At 42.3% G+C, this 15,960-nt stretch overlaps 1 protein-coding gene across 2 annotated transcripts in view; it reads right to left on the bottom strand.

Moving 5' to 3' along the window:
* Nucleotides 1-15,960, bottom strand: part of SLC15A2 (solute carrier family 15 member 2) — a 68,770-nt gene that overhangs the window by 38,954 nt on the left and 13,856 nt on the right. For both annotated transcript variants that reach the window (XM_081925094.1, XM_081925093.1), the window contains 3 exons: nt 14,715-14,856; nt 12,923-13,015; nt 9,131-9,230 (listed from right to left, as the gene is read on the bottom strand). In XM_081925094.1, the coding sequence (XP_081781220.1) occupies nt 9,131-9,230; nt 12,923-13,015; nt 14,715-14,856 (335 nt within the window). The remainder of the gene's footprint in view (nt 1-9,130; nt 9,231-12,922; nt 13,016-14,714; nt 14,857-15,960) is intronic.

Raw genomic sequence — 15,960 nt, 5'->3', positions numbered from 1 at the left:
CTCCTCCTGCTGAGTGGGGCCCCTCTCTGTTTGCCCCAAAGTGCTGCTCTAATGGCACCTCTCACTATTATTGACTCTGAGGTTGGCAAAAATAATAGGCAGACTCAGTTCTCTTTGTACTGGCACAGGCTGATTCCGACGTGAGAAAATGGCAGGAGGGAGAGCAATATATGTAAATGTCTGCTCCTCTTTTTACATGAACTCCTGCAGTTATTTAATTTATAAAAAGGTTCAAAATCGTTATACAGTAATGAGAAATAGCCCCATATAGATTTTTTATGTGCAGAGCTACTTTCCAGTGCTCAAGGTTGTGGAGTTTCACAGGCAGACTATGATAATGAATGGGTGGGATCCAAATATTATTTTCTTAATAATATTTAAGAGGTGCAACAGCAAACCTTTATTTATTTTTCACCAGTTTGTACACCACCCTTCCTACTATCCCAAAATGCTTTCATATTTAGGCAAAGCTCCTTCATGAGCCAGCACAACCTTTAATATCTTCTTTGGAGGACCTGATCAGAGTGCCTCCATCTTCTGAGCGGAGGTAAACAGCAAGAAGAGATGGGACTCAATCATGGTTCTTTGTCTAGAACATCCTCCCCCTGCTCATCTATTAGGCTTTCTCTCTGATTATTTTTATAATGAAATTGAAAGTGCCTTTGTTGATTTTAGTTTTTCATATCTCAGCTTGCTCACTGAGCTCACACAGAGAAATGCTGTTTGTTGTCCCTCATGTTACAGAGGACCAGCTGGCTTCAACAACAAGTTGGGGTCCACAGCATACTGGTCCCATGCTGTGGCAGACTCTTATGGCGGAGATCTGGCGAGCGCCCTCACTTTGAACTTTCAATTGTATCCAAAGACCTTTTTATGCTGACAGTGAAGTATTCTGTGGGTTTGGGAAGGGTACTCATTGTGTGAGGAAATCTTGCAATGGATCTGTCCAGGAAACAGCCGGAGTCAGGAGAACTTCAATAGTTGCATTTATTCATGAACAACAACATTCAGACAGAACCTGGTACTGCAGATGAAAGGCTCTATCTATCTAGGTTCTCTCAGTTTCTCATTTTTCCAATTTTAAAATCAGTTCTCCAAATTTTGCAGCTATTTAAGAATTCTTTTTTAAATGTGTCAGCATTTTAGTGCCAATTCCTCCTAAAGAACGTATTTTAATATGCAGTTCTGACTAACGTACAGATGTTTGCAAGCATCTTCCCCAAATACAATGCACTTTTGTATGTTACTTCCACAAACAGCTTTATTCTTATGCACACTTTCCCCTAATATATGCATTTTTGTAACTGTTTTGTGCTTGGAGAACTGTATCACAAAATTCTGGTAAGTGTGAATCTATGATTGGTTCCAGACTGTCACTATGTAAGGTAAAGGTAAAGGGACCCCTGACCATTAGGTCCAGTCATGACCGACTCTGGGGTTGCGGCGTTCATCTCGGTTTATTGGCCGAGGGAGCTGGCGTACAGCTTCCGGGTCATGTGGCCAGCATGACTAAGCCACTTCTGGCGAACCAGAGCAGCCCACGGAAACGCCGTTTACCTTCCCGCCAGAATGGTGCCTATTTATCTACTTGCACTTTGATGTGCTTTCAAACTGCTAGGTTGGCAGGAGGTCACTATGTAGGGGTGGGATTAAATCACATGCTGGCAAATTATGATTGTCTAATTACAGGTGCTTGGAAGGTCTTGCACAACAAACCCCACCCCATGGACTTTTTATGACTAAGAAAGTCACAGGGAAAATGCAGCATTGTTTAACCTCACCACATTCAATGTTCAGTGAATAGCTCACATTATCTAGCCTCCCTGTAAACAAATCAGGATGAATTGGGGTCATCTGGAAACAGCTGAATTTCATTTTGAGTGAATACAGTAATATTGAAAGGGAAGTATGGCTTAGCCACATTTTCTATAAACAGAAAAGAAAAAAGTCCATGCTTAGCCTATAGCTTAATTATAAAAATCAAGAGCTGTTGACCATAATTAGTATGCACAGAAACCATTTTGCTCACACTAAGTATAGCAAATGTAATTTTCTGCAGTTGAATTTGGTTTCCAGATTACTAATTATATATACAGAAATACAAGTAATGAAAATAAATATTAAGATTTTGCAAACGACTTTTCACTGTAACTCTTTAAGGGACAAATTGTGCTACAGTTTCATCCATTTACCTATTAGCCCCTTGAGCTAAATAATCCCCACTACCAACTATTGGACCATAGCCCTGCTATGTGAAGGCAACACTGGTTCCTTACAGCCTATCCATCAAACCCAAGACTGAGCAAAGTTTGCTAACTGCTGTTAGACAGGGGTTATCCAAGATGAGTCCCGACAGATGTGGACTACACCTTCTGTCATCCCTAGCCCTTTACCACATTGACTGAGAATGATGAGAATTATAGTCCCAAACATCTGGAGGACATCACCTTGGCTGTCCCCATGTAAGACAATTTTTGGTGCTTTTTCTGGTGACTGTGACTAGGGATAGTAGGGTCTGTCTGTTTTGATCCCTTCTTAAAATCAATTCTCTACATTTCAGCAGCAATTTGTAGATTTTCTGTTTTCTTTTAAATCCTCATGAAATTCTTCTGCATGTGTGACTTTCTCCACATAAACACATTTTGCAAGCAATTTCTCCTAATATAATGAATTATTGAACGTTATTTCAACTAATATATTCATGCTTATGCATACTGTTACCTAATATATGCCTTTTTTGGGTATACATTAGCTGGTTACAGAACTGCATCACAAAATTTAGAAAAATGTGAATTCTAAAGGATGGCTGTTTCAGATCTCATACTGTTTCAGAAAGTGCAAATTTGATAAATTTGGCTTTAAATGCAAACTGAATCCAGTTTCTCCCCTATCTCTAGCCTGTGCCTATACAGACTGATGTAAATGATGCACTGCCTCCACTTGCTTTAGCATATTGGTGCTTTCTGGTATTCAAGACGGACTCTGAAATTATGAAGGCACTTGGGATTCTTGGCATGTAGCTTGTTTGAAGTTATTTATTTTGCTTGAGGTCCATGCTGCATGAAGGACCTTATAGCCTTAAAGCTCTGTCAGCAATCATTCTCAAGCTTTTGAAAGCGTGATTTCAGCATTCGCATGGACTTTCAAAGCTGTACTGTGGATATCATGGGCTGGTGACTTTTTTAGAGATCTCATTAGGATTCGAGGGAAGGTGAAAGGATCACCAGGCTCAAAATACCTAAAGCATCTTATGCCTGAATTAACCAGTTTTGATGACTTCGCTGGTTTCCACCTCCCACAGACCATGCACAGGCACCTACTGGGCAACTGCATCTGTCAACACTTAGCAGCTGCAGAAGAAAACTTCAAAGATCATTCCCCACTTTGTTACTTCCCAGCAGCAGCATCCATAACGTGAGGTGTCAATTTCCAAAAAGGCAGTGCATGAGCCTGAGCCCCTTGATATATTTGTTTTGATTCTGGCTTAGTTCTTCATGCATTTTCGGCAGCTAAATGCCTCCCCAACTTGGGAGTCCACAATTAAGATGTAAATGTATGTCTCATTATGAGCAATCACATCTGGTACATCTCTTGAATAATCTTGATGCCACGGAGGGGAAAGAAAGCGAATCTTGAGTCAGTCAATCCAAGTGTGAAGCCTATAGAAGAGATTCCATTGTCAATGCCATTTTTTTGGTTCCTAGAATTGGATTCCGGTATAATTGGATTTTGGTGGATTTCTGTTGGTTGCTTTGAAATCTCTTGAATAATCTTGATGCCACGGAGGGGAAAGAAAGCGAATCTTGAGTCAGTCAATCCAAGTGTGAAGCCTATAGAAGAGATTCCATTGTCAATGCCATTTTCTTGGTTCCTAGAATTGGATTCCGGTATAATTGGATTTTGGTGGATTTCTGTTGGTTGCTTTGAAATCCCTTCAGTTACTGATGTACTTCCATTCTGCCTTCTCAATTATTTGCTTTAATTCAAAACTGGATATTTGTGCACATGCATTTTCACTCTCTATCACACTGCATTTTAAAAGCTGTAGTCATTCTTGTAAAGCTGCATGCGTAGTCACTCTTGGGCATGCAGGAGTGTGATAAAGCCACTCTCATATCCCAAAGACAGTGGGTTGCAGACAGTTCATCATTTTCACGGAGCAAGAGAGCTCACAGGACTCACAACATTTGGGGGAGTCTATTGCCTCTTTCATCCATAATGGCGTTGCAAATAGTTCAAAGCTGCAAAAAGGCTTGACATGAAAGTTGATATTGCAGAACTGCAGGAAAGATGGTTTGTCATGAAAGTGTTAAAATATCCCAAAAACACAGGTATCATGTGAAAACAGAATAATGTGGGGAAGAGGTAAGGGATCCATCGTGAACATGTGGTAGATTTCTGAAATGCATTCAAATTGATTTCAATGTGCTTGTCATAATTTCTGGAGCAGGATTCAGAATGACCAGCACTACAACAATTCAACACAATTTCCACAATTTACATCTATCTTGAAGTGAATTTCGTAGGCTAGGTAGCAGTTGACAACAGTCTGCAAATATTTTAAGCACAACTCCCCACCGTGTGTAAATGAATTATATTGTTAAGTGGCAGTAGTGGGGGTGAGGAAATGACATGTCATCTTACAGTGGTAGTGAAATTCTTATTTGTACATGTTATTTTGCAGAGTAAGGGCAGTTCTGCACCTTATGATTTTGGAGGGATTCATAGGTGCTATGATGGTGCAGTCTTTGCCAGATGTTTCAGACTACAACTCCCACAGCAGCTGACTGATGGCAGATGGGAGTTTTAATCCTAAATATCTGAAGTACCTGTTTTAAACAACAGTATACATAAATTTTGGAACCCTTAATTAGCCAAGGTTGCTGGCTGCAGCCCATGAGCACCTAAAGAGGTCCATACAGGCATTTGATACAATGTTTGATGCAAAGAACAGCAATGCAATGCCTTGTGTATGTACACAACCTTCTCAATCACATTTTTTTTTGCACATAATCCTACCTGCCTTGCCACAGAGTATATACTCCAGCTTGCCATAATGCACCCGTTACTTTAAAGCATAATGGGAGAAGTGGTCCTAAGACACAGGGGCAGGAAGTTACATTGCAATACACTGAATAGTTTGGGGTGGCTCATTTTAAACAGTATGTCAAGAAATTGGCATAAAGCTGAGTGACAAAAAGAAGGGAAGTCAAGGATTTTGCCTGCCAGATAAAAACGCATTGACTTAAGCCCATAGTAAGCCTTAAATCTGTGGCCTGCAGCAGGTAGGCATCCCGTGAGTTCTAACAAGCTCCAGCCTGAGGAGAACTACAAGGAAAAGAGCCACATCAGACAGCAAGTAATTCTCTTCACAGCAGTAGGCTAGAATAGACCATGTGGTGCTGCCTGTATAAAAGCTGCCAGGTCACCCTTGCTCTGTAGGCTGAACACCAAGGTCCCAAACCCTGCGAAAGATACTCTACCCTGCCTTCTTTGCAGAAGTCAAGTGTGACAAGTGTTATTCCCCTTCTCAGTGTGCATCTGGAACCTATGCACATTAAATTGAAGCACAGCAACCTGCAGGGTAAATGCATGCGCTTGCTCTTTTTTGCAGGCCAAATAGCCCGCGGAAAGCAGAAACATGAATCTGCTCACATGCCTGCTTTTCGCAGGGATGTTGGAGAATTCTAATGGGAATGGAAACAGGAAGGGAAATTAATGACATTTGCTTATTTAGTGCATGTCCATAATGGAAATCAATCCAGCGAGTAGGATTGGTATTCATTGTGGTTGTTTTCAGCCTGCAAACGATTGCATAATTGTTGCTGTGGTTCCCTTCCATTTGCACTGTGCTTCCTTTGCACTGCAATAAATGGCCTTTGCACTGGAAGGAATGTTGTCGAATAATGCAACAAGAATGTAATTAATTATGTAAAATTCCACCACAGTGGACAGCAAGACGAATAAGGTAGTTTTTGTTGGATGCTGATATGCAGCAGAGCAGAAACAATACTGCGTACGATGAACACAGAACACAAATCAATGCCTGCTTACATTCCTACATATGAAGTGAACCTTAGTACATCCTCCTTAAGGAATACACGGCTGAAGCAGAGTGTACATGATAATGATCTTCCAAAAGAAATCAGCTGTTTCTCCATTCAGAGTTTGGGATTTTGGAGTGAAACATTCAAAGGTCTCCTAGTCTCCATTAACGATTAGCTTTTAACAACTTCTAAAGATCAACTTAACCCAGGAAGGTAATACTTAACCTCTCAGACAAGAGCACAGTGATTAATTTGGAGGGAATCTGTAAAGCATTTTGAAAACAAGTGCTGTGTGTTCTTGTCATAATCACATACTAATTAGTTGTTAATTAGAAGTTGATTGCAAAATATTACTAATTATTATTAGTCATAGATGTTGCACTTCTGGGAATGATATAACCCTCAGGAGCTGCTACTTTGAGATAAGCAGAGGAAGATTCCTAATGTCAATTACAATTACTTTTTCTAAACTCAAACAAATCTTTTATGTGTCTTTCCCTTCCCCAGCCAAATTACATGATATGTGTGATTCTTATGTTGTCAGCTCTCTGCCTAACAATGATACCTCCCCATACCTTAAATCTATGATTATCTGTGTTCTAATATTATTTTCTGACATAGGCCCAGATGCTAACTACATAATCCCCCCCAACAACAACAGGCAAACATAAACAACCAAAATGCAATAAAATAACTCAGTACATCCATCCGCAGCTACAGAGATGATATGCAGGGCTGTGAAAATATGCAATCTCATGTTTGATCAAAACTATTGCCTGCCTGATTAACAAACAGGCTTTTGGGGGATGCTAGGAATTTTCAATATCCTGAAGGTATCCTATTGTTTAGGTTTCATGAGCTATGTGAGAAAGTGAATGCAGTTTGTGCTAGGATGGGAAACACTACAGAAAAAAATACAAGGTGTTTCAGTAAACTGCTAGTAACGTAATAGGTAGAATTCCTTGGTGAAAGCTTATTTTAAATACACACACATTCACCTTGTGCTGGTAAGCCATGCACAGTAGAAAAAACTCCCCATGCTCTGGGCTTGGGGGTATGAAACTACAAACAGAGAGAGAGAGAGAGTAAAGGAAGATTTGGACGCATAGGTATGCAAGGTTAGTGGAAAGTAAGGGAGAGTTGTTCTTTAAACCAGCATGAAATACAAGGTGTATTTGCACTGACCAGCTTTGCACATGATTTTTATTGGAAACACAGAGACCATTAATGTTCCCAACACTGACTTTAATAGTGAACTTTGTGACAAGTGCCAACAGCAATGGACTCAAAATGGGGCAACTGAGAGAAAAGAGGGAGGTATCAGCATGCTTGGGGGAACAGCAGGTTCAGCATAAATACACACACAGACACACACACACACACACACACACACACACACAAACACACACACAAATATTATTGGTTGGAAAAGGAAAATGGGGAAGGAGGGCAAATGAACTGGCCTGAACTCTTAAGAGGAGACATATTGCACCATTTTGTTGCTTAGGTTCAACTTGTTTCCTTAACTGTTAATGCCACAGTTTCCTTCTTGTTTTGGACAGAGGTCCATTTAGGCCTATTTGACATCTCCATGAAGCCACGGTGGGAATGTCCAAGAGCTCAGAGAGTTGTTTTCAGCTCAGCTTCCGTGATGGCATGAGAGAGTATCCTTAGGGTAAGTGGTGGCAAAGAAGTGGAAAAACAGGTTCCAAGGAAACAGATTCTGCCTCGTATGCACAAAGTTTTGGCAAAGGAATGCAGGAACTCCATTTGCTGCTGCTTCAGTTCCAACCACCGCAGCTCACAGTCACCTGTGCCATCGATAATGCTTTCTGAGATATGGAGGGAGGGACTAAATGGAAGTAAGCAACTTCAGGTGGCGCTTGTCCAATGACATCCCATTTTGTTTCCACAGATGTTTTACGAGACCTCAAGCCATAGTTGGCAACAGTGACCAAATCCTGCATATTTTCCCGTTTGGTCCTCAGAGCCTTCAGAGAAGTGTGGGAGGAAAGGTTTAGCTCAGAGGCAGAGCTCATGCTTTGCAGGCAAAAGGCACCATGTTCAGCCACTGGCATTTCCAGCAAAATGAATCAAGTAGCAGGTGGTGACAAATACCTTGCTCTGTTTGAGACCTTGGAGCACTGCTGCCAGACAGAGTTTAACTATGCTTGGTTACATTAGACAAGGCCTATGACATGGCATAAGGCAACTTACTAGGCTCCCTAGATGTGGACAGAGGATGAGCAAGTTGCACACTTCTCATGGACAGAGCTTCTGAGTAATACCCAAAGCTACCCTTTATATAGGCAACCTTGCTATCGTCTCCTTTGCATGGATGAGTCAAGAATGAATGTTCATTACATTGCATTTGACTGTTTATTAAAAATGGTGAGCCAGAGGTGAGTAACCCTTTGAGGCTTGATAGTCACATTGAGAGTTTGACCACCATTCCAAGGACTGCATTGCAGTACACACACTCACACACTCAGCAGAAGGTGATAAACAGGTAGCGTACATATACATGCATATATTCAGCAGATGAAGGGAGACAAGCTGGCATGAGAGGGCCTGCTCCTGCTCCATTGTTGCCATGGGGAGCAGAAACACAGCTTCTTTTTTATCTTTTGCAAAGGAGCTCCTTCTCCCTCTGGTAAGGCAACACTGACAGGAAGTCTTAGAAAGGAAACAGGAAAGAGTATTCCTTCCTGTTTCCCAAACCTCTCTGAGACTATCTAACAATATCACCAACATTCAAAGAATGATGCCAGGTCAGATGTAGAAGGGACCCTTTGGAAGGTGAAAAGAAGCAACAGCACCTCCCCCCTCCCCGCTGTGTACCAGATCAATGGAGAAATGGTGGGACTTAATGATGTCAACTGCTGGACAATGTTTTTTATAAGGGTTTTTGTTTTGTTTTTTAAGAAAGAAGGCAAATTGTTGGAGTGGTAATTAGGGACCACCATGAATTGCTTCAGGAGTCCAGATACAGCTCACAGGTCAGGGATTAACCATCCCTGCTAAGTGCTATGTTTAAAAAAAGCATTAAGAAACCACATGGATAAAAGAAACAAAACACTTACATGCTCCTCTTCAAACTGGTCTCCACCAAACGCCGCCACACAGGGCTTGATACCTCCTGTTCCAAGAGCAATCAGAGTCAGGCCAGTCATCGACAGAACCCTTCAAACAGGAATGGAGACATTTCAGCACCACAGAAGGGTGTGTCTTTGTGTGTGTGTGTGTGTGTGTGTGTGTGTGTTTGTTTGTTTGTAGGGAGACCAGCAGCAGCTCCCAACTGCATTGCATACCAGAATCCTTTTCTCCCCAAAAAATTTTTATTAAGACCTTTCATGATGTGTTACAACAAAAAATAAACTAATCTAAACAGAAAAAAGAGAAAAAGGAGAATGCAAAGTCCTCTCTTACAGGTAGATCTTAACTTGTCCCACACAGAAAGAGGTGAACCCTCCCAGCCTCCCAGTCTCAGAGATCTTTCCTTCCCTGCTTCTCACACAGGGTCCTTCCCCAACCATCCATCACCTTCATCTGCATGCAAACCCCTGATTAACCCTGAGTGGAGGACCAGAATACTTTGAAGCACATTACTGAAGGCCCATTCACACTTGGTGTGTGACAGCTACTTTTCTGCAAGAAGGGGCTGAATACGGGGGTGGGGGGGTGAGTCATACCAGTTGCATGAGTCAAACTGCTTCCCAACTAGGAAAGAGAGTAGTAACCAGGTGGGATCTTTATTCAGAATCCCCAAAAGTGTGCTACCAGAGAGATTGGTATGCCACAAGGGAAGAAGCAATCAAACCATCATGTTGGATTTGGCAGAAACCACCCTCTCACTTTCTCTATCACTTCCCAGGCAGCGATAACTGTCCTGAGGAATGCACTGGAAGTCTCTGAAGCAGTGCTTACTATGGCTGATTAGTGCAGGAAAATCACAGAAGCATCACCATTCAAGCCTGGTTTCAGATTTTACAGGGCTCTTCCCTCAGCAGACTACCCCTTAGTGCTGACTGACACCCCCCCCCCCGAGCCATCTCCTCTGAGAATCAGCACTACTGCAGCTGCCAGCCTCACCTTCCCAGTACATTTCCGAACACAATTCAAAATGTTGGTGTTGATCATTAATGCCCTAAACAGCTTCGGTCCAGTATATCTGAAGGAGCGTCTCCACCCCCATCGTTCTACCCGGACACTGAGGTCCAGTGCCAAGGGCCTTTTGACAGTTCCCTTGCTGCAAGAAGCCATGTTACAGGGAACCAGGCAGAGGGCCTTCTTGGTAGTGGCACCTGCCCTGTGGAACACCCTCCGACCAGATGTCAAAGAGAAAAACAACTACCAGACTTTTAGAAGACATCTGAAGGCAGCCCTGTTTAGGGAAGCTTTTAATTTTAATATTCTGTTGGAAGCCGCCCAGAGTGGCTGGGGATAATTATTATTATTATTATTCCCTTTGCACTCACTCTGTGAGTGAGCTAAGCCCACTCATGAGTGTGAGGTGAAGCGGATGAGACAGCCAGTTCCACCCTTGTATAGCGAGTGGATTTACTTGGCACCAGACACTGGGAACCAACCTGTCACTTTGTCCCTGACCACCACTTTCAGGTAGTAGGTATTGGGTAGTGACAGAATGTGCTAGAAGAGCAAACCAGGCATCAGCCCCAGTGGGTTCCATGCTGATGCTGGGCCTGTCACATGGCAGGCAAACACACTGCTGTCTGCTTCTGGGAAGGGCTGTAACTCAGTGGAAGAGCACAAGCTTTCCATGTAGAAGGTTCTGTTTTCACTCGCTGGAATTTCCAGGCAGGACTGTGAAAGGTTCCCTATTGGAAACCCTTGACGGCCGCTGCCCAGTCAGCCTAGATAGGTAATACAGAGATAGACGAACCAATGGTCTGAACAAGACAGGTCCTGCTCCTATGAGCTGATCCCAAGTAGAGTGGTACCTTGGGTTAAGTACTTAATTCATTCTGGAGGTCCGTTCTTAACCTGAAACTGTTCTTAACCTGAAGCACCACTTTAGCTAATGCGGCCTCCTGCTGCCGCCACGCCGCCAGAGCACAATTTCTGTTCTCATCCTGAAGCAAAGTTCTTAACCTGAGGTACTATTTCTGGGTTAGCGGAGTCTGTAACTTGAAGTGTATGTAACCTGAAGCATATGTAACCCGAGGTACTACTGTATTCTGGTAACACTGTATTTTTTATATAAAAAAACAACAACATTGGAATATTATAGTACCCATGTGCCTCCCATTTTCAGCCATGGCAGGGAAACAGTTTCAGTCCAGGAAAAAAAATATTATCTATGTCATAGCCATACAAAGCAGGGGAAACCCTGCTTTATTTATATGCATGCTGCACTTGCCTGGGATTTGGCAAGAAAGTTGCTAGCACACCACTAGCTTGAAGTGGGAATGATGCCTAAGGCCTGATTCAAACATTCAGAAAAATTACATCATACAGTTCTGGAATGAGCTGCCAAAGGAAGTCTGCTAATGCGCTCCTTTAGTGTGGTTTTGGGAGCTTTGAGAAACTTATTTATTTAGGCAAGCTGTTGAAAAGTTAAGCCATTCCAAGTGATTAACTGGGGTTATCTGTTGGATGGCATTTGGATTTGTGCTGTTGCGGGTGTGTTTTTGACTCTGCTGTTAATACGTAATACTTTTTCATGTGATAAGGATGTTTCATGGTGGCTTTATAAGCCTCCTTGAACAATGTGGGCCAAAAGAGTGCAGTTTTAAAAACAACAACAGCAAAAGCCTGGAATGCAAAGAACTGTACATGGTGTTCTGTATGCTTGTTTCTGGTGTCGTAACTGAGAAGGGGCTGTAGCTCAGTGGATAAGGGTCTTCCTTGCATGCAAAAGTTCCCAGGTTCAACTTGCAGCATCTCCAAGTAGGGCTTGGGGAAACTCCCTGTCCCAAAGCCTGGAGAACTGCTGCCAGCCAGTGTAAGAAGAATTTGCTTGACATGTGTAGAGAGCTTTTGACATGAGGGGAGCATCTGAATTTGTGATTCCACACCTGCATTCTGAACTGGCGCAATTTCAAGGCAGGATCAGAGGCACACTCTATTTTCCATGCTGGGTAACCCTTCCTCAGCTGGTTAAATGTTCCCTCCCCTGCAAGTCCCAGGACTGTCGTTTATTTAACTCCCAGTTTGAAAGGGAGCTGCTGCCACCCCCAACGGCTTTCCTTCCCTCTGTGGCAAATGCAGCCGGAGTGGGCATGAAAATGCCCTACCTGGTTTCCCTAGGTCATTCCATACAACCAGCTGTGATGGTCAGTTTACAAGACTTCTGAAGGATTCTAAGGTGGACTCTGTCCTTGCCTGCCTATACTGTTCACTTCTGAGTAAACCAAACATACACTTTTTAAAACAGTGGTTTGCTCCGCACCGCCTCCAGGTTTGGGCTTTAGATCTAAACAAAATGAAAAACCTTAGAGTGCTAAAAAATAAGTAACAGCTGAAGTTAATGAGCTTCTGAAGCATGTGGCTCGGGACAGAGGTTTGCCTGCAGCTCATGCGTAAAGCACTTTCTAAGGGCTCATTGCTTGAAGTAGTGCTCACCCTCGCCATGGAAATGTATGGAGGCTATGCCAGTATAGTACAAGACTTGATGCATTGCCCCCTGAGACGCAAGACTGGTGGATTGCCTAGCACAAGGTGCTAGCAGCTTTCAAGGCTACGATGTCCAGACACGATTTGGGATGGAGGACACGGTGCCAGCGTTAACAAAAGGCCTGAAATAACCACACAACCACTTATTGCAAGGTGCACGTGAATGATCTATACCTTAATACAAGCCAATTAATAATAATGTTATCAAAACATAGCAGACCCGTCTTTTCATTACTTACACATGAACAATTTGGTTTCCCACACTCGGTATTGCCCCAACAGACTTGATCACATGCCCAATAACGTAAACAATGGAGAGATAAATGATTGTTCTGTGGAGAGAAAGAGGGAAAAAAGTAAGGAAATGCTATCAGCCCAAGGCAGTGGCATGATTTATAATCTGAAAACAGAACGTGTGTCTGTATTTCCTGATAGGGAAGGCACAGAACTGAAACTCCTCTTTCTCCATCATGCTTCAAAGCATTGAGAAAAAGCTGCAACTGAACAGAAAGTTGAGACAACTGCACTGACAGGCACAGCTGCTCTGTTTCCCACCACTTGTGGTGGCAGGGCCAGCCCAAGACACTCTCTGTCTGAGGGACAGAACAGCAACTGGTGTCCCCAAATGCTACTTCCCAAGCCCACAGAACCCAAGCAGACCAATTTTATTCTCTTCATTTACAAATTATTTATATTCCATCCATAACAAAAAAAAAGTCATCTGAGCAGCCCAGAGTAAAAATTAATATGGTAAAGTACACAAATAAATTACCACCATATAAACAAAAACAGACTAAAAACAGCAGCAAAATAAAACCAAAGTTTGAGGGGGGGGGGACAATAACAGGATGTAATGGTGCGAAAGCTCTAAAACCCTACAAACAACTCTCCCCTGGAGTAATAAATTAAACAACGGATTGATTTGCTAGCTTTTCATCACCCCCATGGCCAGCTGTCTGAGGCAACTGCTTCATTCTGCCTAATGATGGAGCTGGCCCTCAACCATTCCTAGCAATAATATGGAGGTGCCACACCAAACACACTGAACACAGATCCTACACCCTAAATGATTGTCTTTCAATGCAATCCAGAGAAATTTAGCCACTGGAAGCTAGGATGCTTAGATGTGCGAGTAAACAGAGCCAGCATTAACCCTTATTGAAGTCAGTGGAGCCCAGCTAGAAATGACAAGGCCGTTGTTTGGATACCTGTTTGCATACTTTCCTGTATAAAGTGAGTCTTCTATTTACAACGGTCTACTCTGTACATGAGAAAGATGAAAGACTATATAAGGGATGGAAGAAAACACCCCACCCACCCAAACCTCAGTTGCATTCCACTGCTTTAAGCACTTTTCTCCCAGTCTACCTCCAGTGCTAGATATGAGCTGGACCAATCAAAGTGCAAACAAAAATCTCACTGCATAGGCAAGTTAATAAGGCACGCTAAAATTCAATGGCAAACAAAGAGGGCAATCTGTGATAACGTATATCAAAAGTTTCTTAAAATAATACTATTAATCAGCTAGAAAATGCCCCATTTACTCCATGAATTAACCGGGGGGGGGGGGCAGCGGGCGTTATTTATGTACCTGAAGTACAGATGGACAAATTTGTGAATTTTGGTTTCTATCAGGTTTCTTACTTCTCCAAACGTAAATTCAGTTCTCCACATTTCTGAATCTATTTTTGCTTTTGTTATAAATTTCATTCCTGTTGAAAAGTCATCAGAGTTCTCCTAATATCCACCCATTTGTATGCAATTTTGCCTAATATACATATTTTGGCAAGCATATTTCTGCTAATATATGAAACATTTTTGTATGTTATTTTCACTAATATGCACATTGTTATGCACACATTTCCTTAACATACCCATTTTTGTACACATCATTTGGTTGGTGAACAGCATTGCAAAATTCAGAGAACCACAAATTTCACAAATTTGCATTAAACAAGGTTGCATTAAAATGTAAGCTGGAAAATTCCTCTCCCATCTTCCACTTGAAGATGTAATATATTTTATCCTTACTTGTATTTTCCCAGCCAAGAGTCAGCCATGAGGGCACCAATGACAGGTGTAAAGTAACAGAGACTTGAGAAGGCATGGTAGACGGAGGTGGATGTATTCTCATCCCAGTGAAGGAAGTAGAGGAAATACAAAGTCAGAACGGCTGAGGGATAAAAACAAAGACAAAAGCAATGAGTTTTATAAACAATGTGTGAGCCCCAGAGTGTGACAATAATTGCCATTTTCTTTTCCTGAAAGAGGCTCTGTGCTTTTACCAGTGGTGTGACAGAAAGAAATCCAATGAGGGTCAGCTTTCACTACCATGAAAACTCTACAGCCATAGCAGGCTCTGTAACTCTCCAACAGTTTGACTTTACCCCTGAAGGCACAACTTTTCCATTGTCTCCTGAGGCAGGCCGATGCCAACAATGACCAAAAGAAACCCAAGGAGGCTCAGCTTTCACTACCATGAAAACACAGTGATGAGCAAATTGCCCTTTCTCAGTCTCTAGCTATCATCCCACTGATACAAGCATACAGCCTCCAACAGAGGAAAAGCAAGCAATCCTGGGTGTCAAACCAATAGACCTTTCCTGTCACTCTTCCTTTCTCTCCCCTATATGCTCCTGGTCATTCTCCAGAGATTGTAGCCCTTGCTGACCAGCTTCCAGTTCTGCTTCCATATTACTGTCCCCAAAGGGAAGAGACAGGAGAGAGCTTCCACAGCAGGGGGTGAGATCCAACATAACTTTAGTGAAAGCAGTTTGAGAGTTGATGTCCGAGCAGTAGCACAAATAGTAATGCATAAGCTTAACTGTCACCAAGTATAATAATAACATTCAGTTGGGGGTTATGAAACTTTTTTCTCAAGCACAAAACACTCATTGAATTTGGCTATTGCACTATGGCTTAAGAATATGGCTTCTACTAGTGGATGAGCAGTCGCGCAAGTGGGCTGTCACAGTGGGTGATTAGTGTGGAATTGATGCTTCATTTGCACACTTTTCATGAGACATCCACACAATGCTTTCATTATTTATTGCTCCTGTGGCTCTTCCCACCTTTTCTTAGAAGGCAGGAAGTCTGACATTTTTCAGAAGAATAGAAGAGTGATGCAATCTCCACAGGTGTAGATTAGCATTAATATTCTATCTTTTTAAAAGTATGGGGATTTGATTCTCTCTCTCTCCTCTCTCTCTCTGTGTGTATTAATGTTATTTAAAAGCATTGAAACTCCTACTAGTAACCTATGCCATGTTGCTAAAAT

This window comes from Podarcis melisellensis (assembly GCF_964234715.1).
Source record: "Podarcis melisellensis genome assembly, chromosome: 1".
Classification (NCBI taxonomy): Eukaryota; Metazoa; Chordata; class Lepidosauria; order Squamata; family Lacertidae; genus Podarcis; species Podarcis melisellensis.
Note: the sequence above shows the minus strand (reverse complement) of the source record. Positions and strands in the feature narration are given on the sequence as shown.